This window comes from Mesocricetus auratus, unplaced genomic scaffold (genome assembly GCF_017639785.1).
Source record: "Mesocricetus auratus isolate SY011 unplaced genomic scaffold, BCM_Maur_2.0 Super-Scaffold_6731, whole genome shotgun sequence".
Classification (NCBI taxonomy): domain Eukaryota; kingdom Metazoa; phylum Chordata; class Mammalia; order Rodentia; family Cricetidae; genus Mesocricetus; species Mesocricetus auratus.
In genome coordinates, this window is record NW_024429185.1 from 2,778,135 (window position 1) to 2,797,244 (window position 19,110).

General features: G+C 51.4%; 1 protein-coding gene and 1 long non-coding RNA gene across 5 annotated transcripts in view; both read right to left on the reverse strand.

Moving 5' to 3' along the window:
• Sin3b (SIN3 transcription regulator family member B) overlaps nt 1-9,362 on the reverse strand; it is a 33,297-nt gene extending 23,935 nt beyond the window's left edge. Inside the window, exons 1-5 of one of the 3 annotated variants that reach the window (XM_005087093.4) lie at nt 9,226-9,362; nt 8,554-8,660; nt 6,979-7,132; nt 2,656-2,853; nt 1,228-1,371 (exon numbers count right to left, since the gene is read on the reverse strand). In XM_005087093.4, the coding sequence (XP_005087150.1) occupies nt 1,228-1,371; nt 2,656-2,853; nt 6,979-7,132; nt 8,554-8,660; nt 9,226-9,324 (702 nt within the window). In that variant the 5' untranslated portion in view covers nt 9,325-9,362. Of the gene's footprint in view, nt 1-1,227; nt 1,372-2,655; nt 2,854-4,226; nt 5,587-6,978; nt 7,133-8,553; nt 8,661-9,225 lie in introns of those variants that run through there. The other 2 variants (XM_005087094.4, XM_040742154.1) reach the window with 2 other exon arrangements.
• Nucleotides 9,363-9,651: 289 nt separating this feature from the next.
• LOC121139127 lies at nt 9,652-16,570 on the reverse strand. Of its 2 annotated transcripts, XR_005875985.1 has the most exons (3): nt 16,314-16,570; nt 14,885-14,971; nt 9,652-10,643 (listed from the first exon to the last, which is right to left on the reverse strand). It is a non-coding gene; the product is annotated as an uncharacterized LOC121139127 (long non-coding RNA). The 2 variants fall into 2 exon arrangements; XR_005875984.1 differs by lacking the exon at nt 9,652-10,643 and having other exon boundaries at nt 14,779-14,971.
• Nucleotides 16,571-19,110: the final 2,540 nt, after the last annotated feature.

Here is a 19,110-nt window from a genome sequence, read left to right on the forward strand (position 1 = left end):
CCATGTGGAGAGTCACCTGTTACTCCAGCTGCAGTGTATCTGGCGCCCTCTTCTGGCCTCCATAGGCACCTACAGTCATATGACGCACATAAACTCAGACAAAACACACACACAAATAGTAATAAATAACACATCTTAAAAGCCAGTACACAGACATGATACACTGGGGAATGCAGTCAAAGCCAAGACACATCCCACCTGACAGTTGTTGAACAGTTAAAGACAGAGTGGACACGGGGGAATGGAGCCACCGATAAGAAAAACACTTCCAAATTCTTCAGAAAGTTAAATGAAACTGCCGTGTTTACAGGAAGCCCACAGAGGCACAAAGTCAAGCTGCCATCAGGCCTCCAAACAATTACTTGTACAAGTCTGTTCATGGCAGAATTATTCCCAACAGCTTCAAGGCAAACCAGACCCCCAGTCCACAACACAAATGGATGAAATGGACAAACCCACACTCAGGAGTATTTTTACTCAGCCATTATTCAGCTAAAAGGAGGGCACTAGCAAAGGCTAACACAGACAAATCTGAAAGACATGGCACTGTCACAAGGCCACAGACCAGTGACAAATGTCCAGAGCAGGCAGACCTAGATAGGAAGCAGACAGAAAGCAGGCTGGAGACCAGTGGGGTGAGTGCTAATGAGGACAAGGTCCCCTTTTGGAGGCATGTACCCTGTAACTGGCTAAAGGACAGTTGTGCCACCTGGTAAGCAGGCGGCACGGCACAGAACCGTGTCCTTTTCTATGAGACAGTGTCTATGTAGTCCTGACTAGTTTGAACTTGCTCGGCCAACCAGGCTGGCCTTGAATTCAGAGACAGCGTGCCTCTGCCTCTAAGTGCTGGGATTAAAGGAATATGCTACCACACCTGGCCGAGAATTGTATAAAGTGAAGTAGAATTTCATCTCTACTTTTCAACGAGACTAATATGCATAAGTAAAAAAGGAAGAGGAGGAGAGGAGGCGCGGCCTACACCTCTGGCAAGCCTCAGGCCACAGCTGGGGAAGAAAACCAAGTGCAGATGCTGGTCCTGGGCCACACCCTGCCTCGAGCCCCCTCCCCCTCCTGCAAGCCTGGGACCACAGTCCTGACACTGGCTCCACCTCCATGTGAGGCAATGCTCCTCCTCCAAGAGTACTGCAGTCACTGTGTTTATGACACACATCAGACTATAGCTCCTCAGGCAGCTTGTGGGGAAGATCCTAGGCACTTGGTACTCACCAGGGACCGCTTTGCCTCAGGCAGGAACTGTCCGAACTCTGACAGCAGGTCCTCCTGACCACGGAAGAGGTTGGCCACCTCTGTAAAGACCTCCTCCTCAGACATACCACGGAATGGACGACCCTTAGTGTGCAGCTGTTCCTTCTGCAAGCGGAAAGAAGAAAGGAGACTTGGTGATGGCAAGGTCCCTGCAGAGGACAGGCCCAGAGTGCTGGCCATAGCATGTGCGCTGCCCCAGTTCCCACTGCGAGATCAGCTCAAGGCTCCTCCATTTCTTAGAGCCTCAGCTTTGCCCTCTGGGTGGAGAGGAGCCCAGAGCACTGTGCTCACTGGTTACTCTTGCAGGTGGGTTTCTGACAGGAATACCCCTAAGTTACGTTTCTTTTTTTTCTTTTTTCTTTTCTTCGAGACAGGGTTTCTCTGTGGCTTTGGAGGCTGTCCTGGAACTCGCTTTGTAGACCAGGATGGCCTCGAACTCACAGAGATCTGCCCACCTCTGCCTCTCGACTTGTTTTTTTAAGAGAACAGTATCCCAGCCAGGTGTGGTGGCACACTCCTTTAATCCCAACACTTGGAGGCAAAGGCAGGTGGATCTCTGAGTTTGGGGCCAGCCCAGTCTCCAGGACAGTCAGAGCTACACAAATCTTGTCTCAAATACAAAAGAAAGGTGACAAAGGTGTCACCACAAGCAAGCACAGGTCACCCCTCAAGCCATCCTGTGTGATGACTCAGCAGAGACATAAGTCTGGTGGTTAAGTGCAGCCAGCTGGCTGGTGTGCCCCCAAGAATGCAAAACTTTGCCACCACTGTGCTCTCCCTGGAGTCAGGCTACGCTGGGAGCCACACCACGCTGTCACTGAAGTTTCTACATTGACATAACTCAAATTACTTCCCCATCACACACTGATGGAGCCTGTGCTATCAAACGTGGACCATCATTGGGGTTCTCCAGGTTCATGAAGAGTCTAGGTGAGCTCTATGACAATGAACTTGTATGCCAAGAAATCTTATTTATCTGTGCAACTCTGTGTGTTGTATAGGGCTGGGGACATATTCTGTCATTTTAAGTGTTAGCTGTTGAACCGGCTCAGAAAGTTTAAGAATCAAGGCTGTGTCCTTCGACCCCTCGACCTTTGTACAGGCTGTCCCCAACCTTCTTTCTCCCGCTACTGTACCAGGGGTTGGAAGTGGCTACCCACACATTTCTCAACACACACCCCTTTCCCACCCCAGCCTAGTTAGAAAGGAGTCTAACTAGGCTGGACACTGAGGGTGTCACCTGACTGAGGAAGTTACCTGAGTCTCTGGCTGGGGTGTGGTTTGGAGCATATGTCTGGTCAGCTTGTGAGGCCCTGGTCTCCACTGTCATCTCTTAAATACTCAGGAGGAGAGGGCTAGGCTCCAGGAACTGTAGTGGGTGGGCCTTACCTGGTAGGTGTGAAGAATCTCCAGGAAGGACCTGTAGACCTCAGGGTGGTCCAGAAAGCGGGTCTTGATCTTGTTCACATAGCTGATAGCATTGTTGAACTCCACAGAGTCCGACTCCAAGGGCACCTGGCCTCTGTCCTCCTTGTAGGACATCTGCTTGAAATCCTCACCACAGTCACCGTGGCTGTGGGAATTCTCCTGCAAAATATAGGCAGTGGGGTGGCCAGGGAACAGTGAGTTGTCACTGGCAAGCATTGCTCCTCTAACACCCAGGGCCCATAGGAACAAAGTACTGCCTCCCTCTGGGGTCTCCCCCAGTCTCCTACACCTGGAATTGTAGTTTCAACAAGGTTCCTTCCACCCCTGTAGTCCTGAGACTGGATCACCCTAATCTAATTAGCCTGGCTTTGACTCTGGCCAATCTCTTGCCTAGCCTCTCCAGTGCTGAGATAGAGGTTTGCTTTCTATTTTTTAAGAGATCAACATGTAGGGGGAAAATCACAAATCTTGGAAGCTGAACCTTGTTGGAGCTATGTGCGGGGTGATGTCCCCATCTTAGCAAGACTGTTCTCAAGTAGGAACAACGGCTGCTGGCTTCAAGGGACCATCACAGTGCCTGTGTCTCTAGCCACACCTAGCTCAGGTGATTCTTACAACAGGGCCTCTGGGTGCTAAGCCCCAGGACAACTGAAGTAAATAGGCATCAGCCACCAGAGCCAAACACTGAAAAGCATCTTACTTGTGCCTAGTTTTCTTCAGCTATAAACACAAACATGTCCGTCTCATCCCTATGGAATCTTGCTTTGTCGGGAAAACTAGAATCCTGATGTTTGGTTCTTTGACAGTTCTAGGAGTGGAACCTGGGGCCTCAAGTCCAGGCAAGTGCTTGACTGGAGCTGTAGCCTGGCCAGAATGTGGAGGAACAGCAGCTGGGCTTCCTGGAACCATGCTACGCTTCTGCATTGGTCACTGTCGCTACAGCTCAGCTGGAGGTTCCAGTCACACGACATGCTGTGCCCTCAACACTTCTTAAAAGAATGCCAACAGCCAGGTGATGGTGGCGTACCCCTTTAATCCCAGCACTGAGGAGGCAGAGGCAGAAGGATCTCTGAGTTCAGGGCTAGCCTGGTCTACAGTGAGCTCTACGACAGCCAGGACCACACAGAGAAACCCTGTCTGGAAAAAAAAAAGAATGCTGGGCAGATTTCATTAGTGCCCACCCAAATGGCCTCATCCGGTCCATGTTTACTCAGTCAAGGCCCCATCTCCAAATGAGTCCTCAGTACCCAAGGGAAACAGGCTTCAGGACTCTTCTCCAGAGCTTTCAATTGCAGCTCAGCATCATACAGATGCACACAGCCCCCACAAGCATCCACTATCTCCAGGCATTTACAACACCAGGCATACTGTCAGTAGCCCACCTTGTAGACTAGAGAATGTGGGGTGTGGCTCAGATACAGTGCACCCCACCCCCAGCAAGGGCAAGGACCAGGTTCCATCCCCAGGACCCTAAGCCAGTCTGCATGCTCAGTACACACGTATATCCCCTGAAACATCCAATCTGTGGGCACCTCCTGTGGCAGGTCAGAACTCAAGGATCAGAGGCCAACACGCAGTAGTATTCTCAGGTATTAGGGGCTGAGCTTCAACAGACAACCAGAGACCAAACTGGGCTGATGATCGTAGACAGACAAGAAGTGCTAAAAAACAAAGCTCCTGCCCATGCTCAAGGTCACAGGGCAAGACTGGGGCGTCCCCAGCCACTTATGGACACACTCCAGCACTGTATGGTCCCTCTGGTCCCCTGAATAAGCCAGTATAAGCATGACAGAGAGCCAGCTCTCCAGCCAGGGACTCTGTAGAAGGCACCAGACAGTGGTGACAACAGTTACTATGGCAACAGCCTTCAGCTCAATAATCCAACTGAGAATTTCCCTACAGTCAAGCAGTTGCAATCCTACAAAGCAGACTCATTATACCAACATTCAAGAAAGCACAATTCCCAACAGCCAACAAAAGGTGGAAACAACTCAAACACCCACCAGATGAACGAACAAAACATGGTCCATAAAGTGGAACATTACTCAAGAAAAGAAACAGCAACACACTAAGGTGAGTGTGACCATCGTGTGTAATCACACTCATGTGAACTGCCCAGAACAGGTAACATACACAGACAAGCAGCAGGAGAATAGTTGGCAGGGTTTGTTTCTAGGGTGATGCAATGTTTTGGAATTAGTGGTTACGATTGTATAGATGTAACACAATTTTCTACTGGGACCTTTGGCCCTTACTCAGGGAAAAGCAATAGCAGATAATTGTTTTCCAAGTCTCCTGCTAGTGGTATGGCTATCTGTCCTCCACTTTCACAGAGGTAGATAAGATAGGTTCTTACTCTGCAGCCTAGGCTGGCTTTGAACTCATGGCAATCCTCCTTCCTCCTGAGTGCTGGAAGGACACCCTGAATCTAAGTCCCCAGCTCTGCTTGCCCCGCAAGCCCTGAGTTGTCAACTGGGGCCGTGGTGCTTACCAGCCTAACACTTTCAGCTGCTAGAGCAAGGGAACTGGTAACCCTGATATTGTGAGGGCAGACGCCCTGGGTGCTAACCACACGCCAAAGCACAAAGCTCCTCTCAACAAAGAATGAGGCTCAGAAACCCCACTGTCGGAACCCCATTAGGTGGGCACTCCCTCAGCACGTAAGTGGACAGTGCTCATCTGTGGTTGTTAGGTCACACTAATGAAATGAACCAGAGAAAGGAAAAGCTGTACTTCAGTGGTGAAGCGAGGGTGCAGAGCTTCCATTACAGCAGTCTGGAAGCTTAATCAGGGGACTGACAAGTTCCAGCACCAGCCTGGGCTACAGAGACCACATCTCCTATAAGGAAGCCAGCAAAGACAAAAAACTGACTTGACAGAATTGAAATCAGCAGGTGCCGACATGTGGCGGGACCTGTAAGGTTTCCTGCTGAGATGGGATCCCAAAGGCTCCAGGAATCCTGAAAGGCATCTGTGAACCATTAGAGAGCAGGAAAATACCGGGGTCACAATGAGGGCTGAGCACTAAACAGGCCATCACTGTCACTGAGACCAAGGGGCTCCAGAGAACCCTGAGGCAATGAGACTCAAGACTGGCAGAAGTGCCCGTCTCTGCCATCCTTTCTGTAAGTCACTGGGCCCCTTGGTCACTCAGCTACCTAGAGGAAACCCTATGCAGGCTAGAGCCCTGTGAGATATACAGGGAACAGTTCACCCCATGAACCAGACCCTGTGAGATACACAGGGAACAGTTCACCCCATGAACCAGACCCTGTGAGATACACAGGGAACAGTTCACCCCATGAACCAGGCCCTGCTCCCTGCAGCTTTCTAGGGAGCAGCAATGGTGTTCAGATACACACTTTAGGAGCTGTTCTTCAGTCTCGACAACACGCCCACTGCTTTATAGTTCTGCCACACAGGTTCCAGGAGTTACTCTGATAAGGCTTTGATGGCCATAGATCGGGTTCTAGGCACAGTTGGGAACTGTAAACCTGTGAACTCAGTGGCGGGTGCTTCTGCAGGCTGATGGGCGGGACCAGCAGAACTTACACAGGAGCCACTCAGGGACATGCCAGGGCCACAGCACCCTTTCAGAGTCCCTCTCCAGCTTCACTGTCATCCCAGCACTTGGAAGGCTGAGGCATGATGATGAGTTTCAGACCTAGACTGAGGCAGAGTGGGAGCACAGAGGCTGCAGAGCCCAAGCCTGAGCTGAGGAGGGAATCAATGGTGAGTCCATCAAACAGTGACAGACAACAAAGTTATCCCCATGCACACAGTCAACACTTGGTTTTAGAGAGCAGGGAAACACCGGTCACAATGAGGGCTGAGCACTAAACAGGCCATCACTGTCACTGAGACCAAGGGGCTCCAGAGAACTTGGTTTTATTGCTGGCCTGAATGGAAGCCATCAAATGTAGACTTTGTTGAGAAAGCTGAGGGCAAACTCAGCAACAAGTGAGCAGAGACTGAGCATAAACTCTCCTTGACTCCATCACCCCATCCACCCACCCCAAGGGCTGGGGCCGAACCCAGGACCCTGCCCATGCTAAGAGTTCTCTCCCACACCAAACCACACCCCCAGCCACTATACTTGATTTAAGACCTCCAGACTTCACTTCAGGCTGCAGAGGCTGCCTGTGTTTCTACCTTGACTTGGACCAGAAGCAATTAGAGAGCCTAGAACAGCCTGTACAGGCTTCGGGCAGTGTCACAGATGCCTAGCTAGCTGTGCTCCCTGCGGGCATGGCTCGAGGTCCACATCACTCAAATGAAGCCTACCTGGCTGGTCAAAGGCGACTGGATGTTCAACTTGCCGTTCTTGGGAATATCTATACGGTATCCAAGCGGGAGGAAAGCATTAAATCCCACAATGAGGTCAGGGTGCTCATGGAAGAGCTGGGACACGCGCCTGATCACGCCAGGGGTGTCGATGCTGGAAAAAAAGAACACAAATGGGCAAGAGTCCTAGGAGCAAACTGGAAAACTCCACTCTCAAGTGTCCATGAGGCAAAGACACCTGCAATGGGCCCCACCATGATTTTGCTTTTCCTGTTTGAGACAGTTTCTTTGTGTAGCCCTAGCTGTCCTGGAACGAAGACCAGGCTGGCCAAGAACTCAAGAGATCTGCCTGCTTCTGCCTTGGTTAAAGGCATGCACCCCCACACCCTGCTTTAATAAAAAGGAAAAGGGCGGCACCACAATGTGAGACCACCTATGATTAGATCCAGCAAGAAACCCATTGCACCCAAGCCATCTGAGCTCCTGGCCCCAGTGCAGAAAATGTCCCAAGACCTGGTGCAGAAGGCCACAATTCTCCAAGCAATGTGAGATATCTCTAGCATTTCACCAATCAGGGAAAGGTAAGGATCCATTTTGGGTTTTGTTTTCAAGACAGGGTTTCTCTATGCAGCTCTGGCTGTCCTGGAACTCTTTATAGACCAGGTTGGCCTCAAACTCAAGAGAGCCATCTGTCTCTGACCCCCGAGTGCTGGGATTAAAATGTGTCACCACTGCCCAGCCACTTTGATTTTTTTAATTAAACGAGACGTGTTAACACCAGAGTCTTCAAGTTAGGGGACTGGGAAAGACGGAAAGGCACGGGGAAGGTTACCTTCTGGCCTTAACATGCCAAATACCCAGAAGAAAACCACCCTAGGCCTTTCACACTTCCTGAGAGCAGACAACGGCAAAGCAGTACCAGGACGTGTGGGAAGCTGACACCCACCTGTCACTAGGGTAAGTCCTAGAAGGTTCTGGAAGACACAGGAATAACTCAGAAGCACCACACTACAGTTTGTGTTTTATGTCCCTTATATCCATATAGGCGCCAAATTAGGAATGTTAGAAGCATCTTGGGGATAAGATTTAAGAAATGGTGCATCCCCCCCAGTAATGTTTTATTGCAATATTTAGCAAAAACTGTTTCTCAAAACAATCAAAATTTGTACCTCCAGCATTTCATAAACCAAACTCTTTAGACAGTTTCAATACTGTTAGGTTAAAAATGAACTTTTTGCATCTGGGCTATCACCACAGCTCCCAAGTGCAGGTGAGACACGGGAGGGGGGGGGTCAGGCCTGGAGGCAAGCACCTTTATCTGAGCCACCTCACTGACACCCAAACCAACCTTTCCAAGAAAGCCCGGATCTCCCCCCTTCCCCAACTCCTGCCCTCCTGCCGGAATCCCCACCAGATCCTCAGGGGTACCTCATTCTGTGACTGTTTCAGAAGCTTCCCGGGCCCACCAAATCTATGCAAGGTCACCGGCTTAAAGGCCAAGGTGTAGTTAGCATTGGGGGGGAAGGGGGGTCATTCAGCCTACTCCTCCCGGGTGCACAAGACCCTGCAGGTTACCTCTGGCTTTTGAACTCCTTCATGATCTCCAGGAAGCCGTTGTAGGTGGCAGGGTCGCTGCCAAAGCGGATCTTCACCTGGTCAAGGTAGGTGAGAGCGTCCTCCACCTGCGAGGAACGAGAAGGCCGCGGGTGGGCTGGGGGTCAGGGACGGAGAAAGAGCAGCGCAGGGCGGCTCAGGGCCTCGAGATTAACTGCGGGGTTCCGGGGACGGCCGACGAGGACGACCAAGGGCCAGCGGCCAGTCCCGAGGGGCCTCGGAGACCCGAAGAGTTCCGGGTCGGACCGAGGGCCGGCGGGGAGGACCGAGGGGTCTCGGGAGGCCGTCAGGTCCCTTGGAAAACCAAGGCTCGGCGCGAGTAGCTAAGGGCCAACGAAGAACGGGGGGGAGGAGGGGGGGCGGAGCGCACCGCGGGGTCCCGGGTGTGACAGGGGCCGCAGGAATGACTGAGGGCTGGCAAGAAGGACCGCGGCATCTCCGGGGGGACCGAGGAACGGCGAGAAGGAATGAAGCCTTAGGGGGAAACCGAGGGGCCGCCGGGACGACCGAAGGATCCCGGGGAAGGGGTGTGGGGTCCCCGGCTGCGCAGAGGAGGCCGAGGCGGGGCCGCGCGGCAGAGCGCCGGCCCGCGCGTTTTCAGGTCCCCGGGAGGAGTCCGGGGACGTCACTCACGTGCACCGGCAGCTTCTCGTGGCCTCCGGAACCCGAACGACCCCAGCGGGAGCCGCCGAATCCCCGGCCCGCGGAGCCTCCGCCGCCTGCGTGCGCCATGTTGGAAGTCAGAACCGCGTCTGCCCCGCCTCCGCCTCGAGCCCAGGTCGCGCTTGCGCGGGCCCCGCCCCTAGGGGGTGGAGACTCGCGGCGTCGTGATAGGGGCGTGTTCGCACGCGGAACTCTCGGAGGGACGGGGCGGGGCTGTGGGGCCGCGGGGCGTGGGGGGGCGGGGCGGTCTAAACGCGTGCACCCTAGCTAGGGCTCCGTGGCGACCAGGAAGCCCAAAGGGTTTTTTTAATTTTATTTTGTTGGGGGAAAAATAATTTTTAGCCAAGTTAGAAAATATTTTTTAAAATAATTTATTTAACTTTATTTTATGTGCATTGGAACTAGAATTACAGACAGTTGTGAGCCGCCAGTGCTCTTAACCACTGAGTCATCTCTCCAGCCCCCTAGAAAACATTTCAAAAAGCATTAATTTTATAAAATTCACATTTTGGTGTTCAGGCTCGCCTGTCATCTCAGTATCAGGAAGGCTGAGGCAGCAGGATCACTGAGTTCCAACCCGGACTGGGGTACATAGTTAAGAACATTTCTTAAAAGACATTGACAATTAGGTGTTGACAATATCTCAAAAAGAGAGACAGTGACAACGGAAACAAGTCTACATATCTGTTAACGCACGATCTGGAGAGATATTTGTAAGGATCTCGTTCTTTCGGGAAAGTTCTGGACTCTAATGTGGAGTTGGTGAGGCAGTGTGCTATGGGGGAGCAGCAGCCATTCTAGAGCCACGTGGGCTGACTTTTTACACTGAGTGTGTGCGTGTGTACGTACGTGTGTATGCGTGTGTGGTGTGTGTGCGTGGTGTGTGTGCGCGTGTGCGCGCGTGTGAGTGTGTGTGTAGATAAGCTCACTCCTGCGTGTGTGTCCAGAGGCCAGAGGTGGTGTCTTTCACCCACCACCTTACATTTTGAGACCGGATCGCTCACTAACTCTGGAGTTCAGGGTTTCCACTGGACAGGGCTGGGGTCAGGGCCGGCCAGTGTGGCTCCCCCTGCTTGCCCGCAGCAAGCCTTCCCCACTAAATCACCTCTCCAGTCTCATTTTCTTGATCCCATTCATGGCTGGGCTGGAGCTTGGACCATGCTGCTTCCAAACATACTTTAGACTTTATTTTTGTGGCGCAGGGACCGGGGCCCAGGGCCTTGCACAGTTTGCCAAGTGCTCTCCAGAGGCCTCACTAGGTGGCACAGGTCACTGTCCAGCTCCCAGCCCCTGAGTGTCCTGCCTTCACCTCCCGAGACTTGGAAGTCAGGTGCACCACCACTCAGCTCCAGATTCCCATCCTTCCTTTCAATTAGAGCTTTCCTGGGCTGTTGGCAAGACAAGTCAATGAATGTAGAGTTGTTTTAAGGTCCATCCCAGCCACTGATTTTAAAATATACAACAAGAAAAAAACACTGCATTTACTTGTGGGTAAAGTTATCCAGATATATAATTCTTCCTATACTTTCTTATAGAAATGTCCCCTTTCATAAGTATATCTGTAGCCAGGCATGATAATGCATGCCTGGGAGCCCAGCACTTGGGAGGGGGGTCCCAGCCACCTCACTGAATTGCTAATCCCAGCCACCTCACTGAATTGGTAACCTCCGTGCCAGGCGTAGACCCTGTCTCAAAAACAGGAAGTGAGGTGGACAGCCTCGCAGTTAAGAGCACTTGTTGCTCCCGCAGAGGCCACACAGTGGTCACAGCTGCTTGCAAACCCAGTTCCAGGGACTACGACACCTTCATTGACCTCCACTGGCACCAGCGGTGCACAGGCACACGTGCATCAAACACTCATGCTCATAAAATAAAGAACTTTTAAAAAGGGGGGTGGGAATCAATGGAGGAAACTACCTGATGTAGCCCTCTGGCCCCCATACGCGTGCTGGCAGCTGCTGCACGCATGCGCGCGCGCACACACACACACACACACACACACTAAGGTAAACAGAGAGCCGGCCTCTGAGCCCCACACTCACCCACCTGACTCATTAGCGCTCACCTCCTAGCTGCTGCCTCCTGCCAGTCCCCACCCCAGCCGTGTCCAAACCCCAGCATTCACTGTGCATGTCAACGGTGATGAAGATTCATGCTCATGCTTAAGACTCCAAAAGAGCCAGCTGTGCGGCGCACGTCTTTAACCCCAGCATTTGGGAGGCAGAGGCAGGTGGATCTCTGTGAGGTCAAGGCTAGCCTGGTCTACACAGCGAGTTCCAGGCAGCCTGCTACACAGAGAAACCCTGTCAAAAAAAAAGACTCCAGAAGAGTTTGTTTCAAACAGGCATGGTGGCCACCTGTCCTCCAGCAATTGGGAGGCAGAGACAGGATCCCTAGGGCAAGCTGGCCAGCAAAAATGGTTGAATTGGCCAGCTGCAGGCTAAGTGAGTGCTGGATAGTTTTGTGTCAACTCAAAACAAGCTGAGTCATTAGAGAAACGCAATTGAGAAAATGCTTCCATCAGACTGACCGGTGAGCAAGTCTCTGGGGACATTTTCAGGATTGAAATGGGAGGCTCCAGTCCACTGAGGGCAGTGCCAATCCTGGGCTGCTGGTCCTGGGGTGTCTAAGGAAGCAGCTGAACAAGCCATGGGGAGCAAACCAGTAAGCAGCACCCTCCATGGCCTCTGCATCAGCTCCTGCCCCCAGGTTCCTGCCTTAAATTCTCGTCCTGATGTCCCTCGGCGAGGGACTGTGTTGTGGAACTGTGAGCTGGGGTGAGCCCCTTCCCTCTCAAGCTGCTTCCAGTCAGGATGCTTCATCATAGCAGCCTATGAATATTGACTCTAATTCAATACGTAGGTCAGCCTCCAGGTGGATGCGCACATGTATGCCTGTGAGCCCGTGCACACGGGACCAACAGGCCCGAGACTGAAGTTAAGCTGGACATGGTGATGTCCACCGGTCATCCGGTACAGCCTGGGCTACAGAGACATGTCTCCAAGCTACCAGCGAGAGGAAGGAGAGTGCACTGGCTAGGCCTGGCCTCCGCTCCCTGACAGAAAGGGCTAGCCTGTAGGTCGGAGGCAGAACAGAGAAAATCAACCCTGCTGGCTTTTGCTCCCAGAGACAAGCAGGTCCCTGGGAACCGAGGTCTGGCCTTGAGCTAAGAACCCAGGGGAGTTGGCATCCTGTGAGATACTGAACAAAGGCCCCCGTGACACTGAGCAGAATTGCTGATCCTCAGAAGCAACCAGATAAAAATGTGCTGGTGTTGGACACATCTTGCAACAATTTGTTACCGAGCAACAAAGAACCACCTCAGCCCCTAAGTCCTTGTCCCAGAAAGCGCCCTCCCAGGGTGCCCGCTGCTGTGAGAACTGCTGAGTCAGAGGACTTGTTTATCAATCGCAAACCCAGCTCTGCCAGGAGACAGGCTGGCTGTGAGGGGTGGAGGGTGTGGAGCCTAAAGATGGAGGGGGGCTCCTCTCAATGTGACTGAAGGAAAAATCTAGGCCAGGCACCTAAGAGGCAGGAGAATCACCATGACTTTCAGGTCAGCCTGGGCTACATAATAACCTGTCTCAACATAACAATGAAAATCTATTATAAAAAATTACAGCTTGAGCCATTGAGATGGCTCAGTGGGCACAGGTACTTGCTGCCAGGCAGGATGACAGCAGAGCAATCTTCCCGTGGGACACAGTGGGTCCTGCAAATTGTCCCCTGACTTGACCTGCATGCTATGGCAGGGACCCAGGGTCATCGTAGTCACTGTTCCATTGCTGTGATGAGACACCACAGCCAACGGAGACAACTCTTAGAAAAGAAAGCATCTAATTGGGGGCTTGCTTGTGGTTTCAGCGGGAGCACGGTGCCAGGTGCTACAGAAGTAACTGAAGGGAGCATCGTGACCCAGAGGCAGAGAGACACGGCCTGGCATGCGCTTTTGAAACCTCGGAGCCCACTCCCTCCAGCAAGGCCACACCTCCCAGTCCTTGCAATCCTTCCAAACGGTTCTACTTCCTAGTAACAAAGCATTCCGTACATGAGCCTGTGAGGCTGTTCTTACTTAAACCAGTACCCTCAGCCACACACCCACACATGCCCTTAGCACAATGTACAGACCATTTTAAATCTTTGTTTGGGGTCAGGAAGGTGACTCAGTGGGTAGATCAACTACCACAAAAGTTTTCGGACCTGAGTTCTAATCCCACATATCCACATAAAGCCAGATTACAACAGCAGGAAGTTGTTGCAGCACTTCTGAGGGAGATGAGAGTGGAGACAGGGAACCTGGGAGCTCACAGGCCGGCCTGGCTCCTGAAACAGTCAATGAAAGACCCCGTCTTGCCGGGCAGTGGTGGCGCACACCTTTAATCCCAGCACTCAGGAGGCAGAGGCAGGCGGATCTCTGTGAGTTTGAGACCAGCCTGGTCTACCGAGTAAGTTCCAGGACAGCCAGGGCTACACATCTCAAAAAAAAAAACAAAACAAAAAACAAACAGAAAGACCCAGCCTCAAGGCGGCCTTTGACCAGCACATGCAAATACATACATGTATGCGGGCACAAACATAAAAGTTACAAAAAAATTTTAAAGCATCTGTGTAAATATCCAGGTGTGGCAGTCCACAGCTTGTTCTATCACTCGGAGGAAGATGGAGAGGATCAGGAATAAGGTCCTATTTGACTACATAGAAGCTTCCAGACCAGCCTGGGATACATGAGACCCCCCCCCCAAAAGAACACAGCTTGGCAGTTAAGAGTCCATGCTGCTGTAGAGGACCCATATTCGGTTCTCAGCACCCCATCGAGCAGCTCACAAACACCGGCAACTCCAGTCCAGGGGCCAAGCACCCTTCTCTGCCTCCCCCCCCCCCCGAGCACTTGCAATCAGGTGCTCCCAATCAAAACCATTGACTCTTTAGCAACAACAACGGGCTGCAGAGATGGCTCAGCAGTTAAGAGCACCGGTTGCTCTTCCAGAGGACCCAGGTTCAATTCCCAGCACCCACACGGCAGCTCACAGCTGACTGTAACTTTAGTCCTAGAGATCTGATGCCATCTTCTGCCCTCCATGGGTTCACGGATATACATGCAGGCAGAAAACCCTATACACATAAAAAATAAAGTTTAAAAAAAAGAATGCTTGCTGCTCTTAGCGAGGACATAAATCCAGTTCCTAACACCCACATTGTGCAGCTCATAACTGCCTATAACTCCAGCTCCAAGTGTGCAAACCACACACAGGCACACACACACCACTTAAAAACATAACAAAAATAAAAACGTTAGAGCCAGGTGTGATGACACACACCTTTAATCCCAGTACTCAGGAGGCAGAGGCAGACGAATCTCTGTAAGTTCAAGACCACCCTAGTCTACAAAGTAAGTTCTAGACCAGTCAGGGTTACACAGAGAGATCCAGTCTCAAAAAACACAACACAAAAACAACAGCAACAACAACAAAAAACCCAAATTCTTAGGAAAACAAAACAAAGGAATGTGTATACATATGTATGTGTGTATGTATATATGTAAAATAAAAGTTTATTGGTTTTGATCATTGTGTTGGTTTTCCGTGCCCCTTAAGTCTTGTACCTGAGGTGACTGTCTTGCATGGCTCACCTGAGTCGCTCTGAAATGGCTCACTGTTTAGGGGGTGTCCTTGTACCTTCAGGAAAAATCCGTTGTGTACGGTTCAGCTTTCTGAGCCTGTGAAAATACATCCAAGATATACAATCCAAAAATAGGATACATGTAAGAATGCTTATTTTTTATTTATTTATTGTGTGTGTGGGTCAGTTCTCCTCTCACCATGCCAGTTCTGAGGGTCAAGCACCTTTATCCACTGAGCCGTCTTGATGACCCGGACGATTCATTTGACTCCCAAGTTTTACTGTTGTTTTTTTTTGGGGGGGGATGCTCACCTCCATGTTTTCCTTAGTCACTATATGGACCAGGCTGGCCTCAAATTCAGAGATCTACCTGTGGGATTTAAGGCATGCACCAACCCACTTGATCCCTTGCTTTTGGGTCCATGGCAGGCAGCAAAAGATGGAGCCAGCTGCCCACCTGATGGTGACCCAGAAACAGGCCCAGTGTCCTTCAAAGCCCTCCAAAGACATGTCCCAGTCACCTAACGCCCTCCCAAGAGGCCTGACCTCTCGAAGGCTCTGTTTCCTCCTGGTGGAGCATCCTGGAGAAACAACTCTCCTTCCTTTGGGATTTTGGTTTACCGAGACAAAAATTCCAAATGTCTGAGGCACAGGATGGCCTCAGATAATAGCAGTCCTCTGGCGTCAGCTTTCTGGGGCTGGTGTTAGCAGAGTGCCCCCACACCCTGGTGGAGGCTTTACACATAGGTCTCTGGGGTACATTTCAGACGAAGCCATAATGGTACATGTACTTCCTCACAGTGCGTTTGTGCTAGGTTCATAAAGGAAATGATGGGGTAAGGATTCAGATACCTCTGCTTGGCTGAGGCTTGCCTAGAATTCCTCAGGGAGGGGCTGGGGCGAGCCCCTGCCTAGCATATGGAAGACAGAGGTTCCATCCACAGCACCCTCCAACCCCAGACACATCTTTTTTTTTAAAGATTTATTTACTTATTATGAATACAACATCCTACCTCCACATCTGTCTGCAGGCCAGAAGAGGACACCAGATTTCGTTACAGGTGGTTGTGAGCCACCATGTGGTTGCTGGGAATTGAACTCAGAACCTCTGGAAGAGCAGTCAGTGCTCTTGACCTCTGAGCCATCTCTCCAGCCACCCCCCAGACGCATCTTAAAATAGAATGTAACATAAATTCATTATGTTAATAAAGCTATGAGCTAGAGAGGAAATAACACCCTCCTGTTGGGACCAGTTTGTTCTGTTGTCTGAGAATGTCGTTTCAAACATGGGCTGTGTCCCGTGATGTGATGAGGTCACATTGGTATATGAGAGTGTAAGGTGGGTAAAGACTTTCTCCGCCCTCAAGCACAGGCTGGTAACACCCAGAAAGAAGATTTCTTCTTCTCACCTACTGTAGTCAGGTGCCCCTGAAACTCACTGTGTAGTCCAGGACGGCCTCAAAGTCAATCCTCTTGAGTGCCTCAGCCTCTTGAGTGGCTGGGTGTGGTGGCCTTTGGACCCAGCACTCTGGAGATAGAGGTGGGGGATCTCTGACTGGTGAGTTCCAGGACAGCCAGGGCTACATAGACTCGTCTCAAAACAAAACCCAAACAAATAGAAAATGTATCTTAAAAAAATGTGAACATGGTAGTTAAGCCTTGCTGTGGACCTGACTGGCTGTGGGTTGCCTAGGATACACTCTTTTGTGTGTGTGTGAGGCCTGTTTCCAGGAGCCTAGCTTGAATACAGAGGCTGACAAACAAAGCTATACATTTGTCTACCCATCTGCTCAAATGTGAGCCGCTGCCCAGATCGGGAGCTAAAATAGACCCTTTCTGCCGGGTGGCGGTGAGGGCGGGAGACTCGTGAGAAATAAGCTTCACCTGCCTGGGGACGTGAGGCCAGCCAGCCTTGGAGAAGCCCAGACCACTGCTGCTCCAGAAGCTGCAGCAGCAAGCTTTCAGGCCAGCCTGGAGTCTGCTGGAGTCATTAGCATCAGCGTTCTCAAGAGGTCTCGCTTCCACCCTGGGTCCACAGGGCCAAGGGTCTGGGAGAAAGACCTGCTTACAACAATGTGGATTCACTCCGAAGGAGCAGCACAGGCTTCCCTGCTCCAAATGGGCACCCAGGACAGTGCTTTTCCAGGGTGAGCCTCAGGGGCACAGGCAGCTGCCACTGTGACCACCCTCAGCAGCATCCACCTTGTTATGATAAGGTGCGAGGTGAACCCTGGTGGATTCCACGGCAGGGCAGGCAAGGGTGACCTAGTCGGAGGGACCAACACGCCAGGCAGACAGAGCTAAAGTGAGAAGTTTTATTAGAAAGGAAAAGCAATGGGGGGAAGGAGGGGAGAAAAGAGGTAGCGAGACAGAGAGACAGAGAGAGGGCAGAAGAGAAGAGGGAAAAGCCCTGTTTGCCCCAGGGGAAAAGAGGGAAAGAGAGAGGGAAAAAAGAGCGAGAGAGCATAAGTGGGGGGGGGCTGTCTTTTAAAGGGGTCCTTTGCACCTGCGTGCAGACTTCCCAATTATGGACCCCTGGGCTGACCAGGGCACTGCCTGAGTGTATCCTGACAGGTGACAGGGCAGATCAGCATAATGCCTGAATCCTTACACACAAAATACGGTTTCTACAGACATTTGACTGGTTTTACGGGATCCAAGACTGAACTGGCCGTGGGGGCTTCCACCAAGGTTCCAGAAGGCCAGGCAATATATAGTTCAGGCCAGATTCCTAAAAGAAGGTCATGGAGGGGCCATGGTGGGGAGCTGTGGAGGTGAAACCTATATTGCAGCGGAACCCTGGGAGTTCATTTTTTACTGATGTTCTTGCGCCACCGACACCCATCCTTCCTTGGTATTATTTTACAGAAGTTCACAGTTAAGGGGATGCCTCAGTACAGGCTTCTGAACAGTACTTAGATTTCTACCCAATGTTAGAATTGTTTAGACTTTGAGGGGCTGGCAAGAGGGCTCAGTGCACCTGACCACCTGAGTTTGATAGCAACATCCATATGCTGGGAAAAGAAAAACCAAGTCTTACAAGTTGTCCTCTGAGATCCACATGTTACGTCCACAAGACTGACTCCGTTACAATATGAGTTAACTCGGGTCCCTCCGTCCATCTGAAGCAGAGGATTTTTATAGAGGAGAAGGCGAGTACGCTTGGGGATTTCAAGCCCGCAGACTTGGGATTGGCTGCCCCTCTAGGATAGGGGTTACTGCTTCCCTAGGCTTAAAGTCGATGGGGAGTCTGCCTCTAGACTAGCGGTTGCTACTCCACTATTTCCCTGACTGGAACGGTCATGCTCCTAGGTTAGAGGTTGCTACTTAACTGCTCGGGCATTGGTTGGTTTTTCCTGCTCAGGAATTGGCTGGTTTTATGTCAGGGGCAGAGGTGGCTCTGATTTCAGGGCCAAACTGTGTTTCTTCCTATGGTTCTTTTTAGCTTTTAGGCTCCAATTTTAGGACCAGGGCAAATTTCTTTTACAGGTTCTGATTCTAGGATCAAAGTGTGTTCTTTTGGCTCTGGTTTTGGAGTTAGGGTGTTTCCCCTGGTTCTGGGTTCCAGGATAAAGTGTTTCTTTAGCTGGTTCGGGTCCCAAATCCAGGGTGTGTTTTTTCACTAGTTCTGGGCTCAGAGCCCAGCTGTTCTGGGATTATATAGGGCTGTGGATCAGAGATTGCCTGGGGCCTGGGTCTGTCACACATGGGCATCATGGCAGTGTGTACGTCCCTCCCCAGTAAGATAAATGCAATTGTTGTGAGCATCTTCAGAGATAGATCAAATGCACCCTACATTATGTGATGGCCATGGCCCTAAGGACTGGGCGGGCTGGTGTGGCATGAGGTGGTAACAGGGAGTTGGTAAGGGGGAGTAGCCATGGGTCATCTTCGATGCCAATTTGCCTGAGAGTCTGAGGGCATTTCCAGATAGCCTTAGCTGAGGAGGGAAGGCCCACCCTGAACAGGGGTGGTACCACGTCAATGAAGTATCTGCCCCAACGTGAGCCACGGACAAAAGCCCCTGCTTCCGCCACAATGGACAGGAACAGCAAACCCTGAGCCCAGAGAAACCCTTCCTCGCCTTAAACTGCTATGTCCCATGTTTGTCCACAGCAACTAAATAATGCGGGCAGAGCCGGCTGCCTGCAGCAGGGCTTAGGGAGGAAAGTTGTCTGTGCCGGACGTTTCCATCCACAGCAGGGGTCACGGTCCAGCCACACCCCACCGTGGGAC